Source organism: Sinocyclocheilus grahami, unplaced genomic scaffold (genome assembly GCF_001515645.1).
Source record: "Sinocyclocheilus grahami isolate Dianchi unplaced genomic scaffold, SAMN03320097.WGS_v1.1 scaffold187.1, whole genome shotgun sequence".
In the NCBI taxonomy this organism is placed as follows: Eukaryota; Metazoa; Chordata; class Actinopteri; order Cypriniformes; family Cyprinidae; genus Sinocyclocheilus; species Sinocyclocheilus grahami.
The window spans coordinates 1,304,691-1,305,040 of NW_015505366.1; the positions used below are offsets into that span (position 1 = coordinate 1,304,691).

The following is a 350-nucleotide window of genomic DNA, read 5'->3' on the forward strand; positions in this document are numbered from 1 at the left end:
TTAATATTATTTCTAGAAAATAAATCATTATTGTTGAGCCCTGTATCAAAGCTGGTTTGAATCGGTCACAGGTATGAACAATGGATTGAATCAGTGCAATGAATCCACAGAATTGACTGAAAAAAAAAAAATATATAAAAATTTTATATTTACAAAAAAACAACAACATTAAACATATATATAAAACATATATCAGACTGCTGGATTTAATCTCTATACATACATACATACATATTTATTTTCTTTAGAGAATGCAGTGGGCTGATGGGAAACGCGGCAGTACCTGAGGGTTGGAGCATTTGAGGTGCACCGACTGCAGATCCACATGCAGACACATGATGAAGGCGTCT

At 33.4% G+C, this 350-nt stretch overlaps 1 protein-coding gene across 1 annotated transcript in view; it reads right to left on the reverse strand.

Moving 5' to 3' along the window:
- Positions 1-244: 244 nt before the first annotated feature.
- Positions 245-350, reverse strand: part of LOC107594638 (vacuolar protein sorting-associated protein 13B) — a 53,702-nt gene continuing 53,596 nt past the window's right edge. The window contains exon 15 of the mRNA XM_016284757.1: positions 245-350. This exon is cut by the window's right edge and continues 145 nt beyond it. Coding sequence (XP_016140243.1) covers positions 245-350 — 106 coding nt within the window.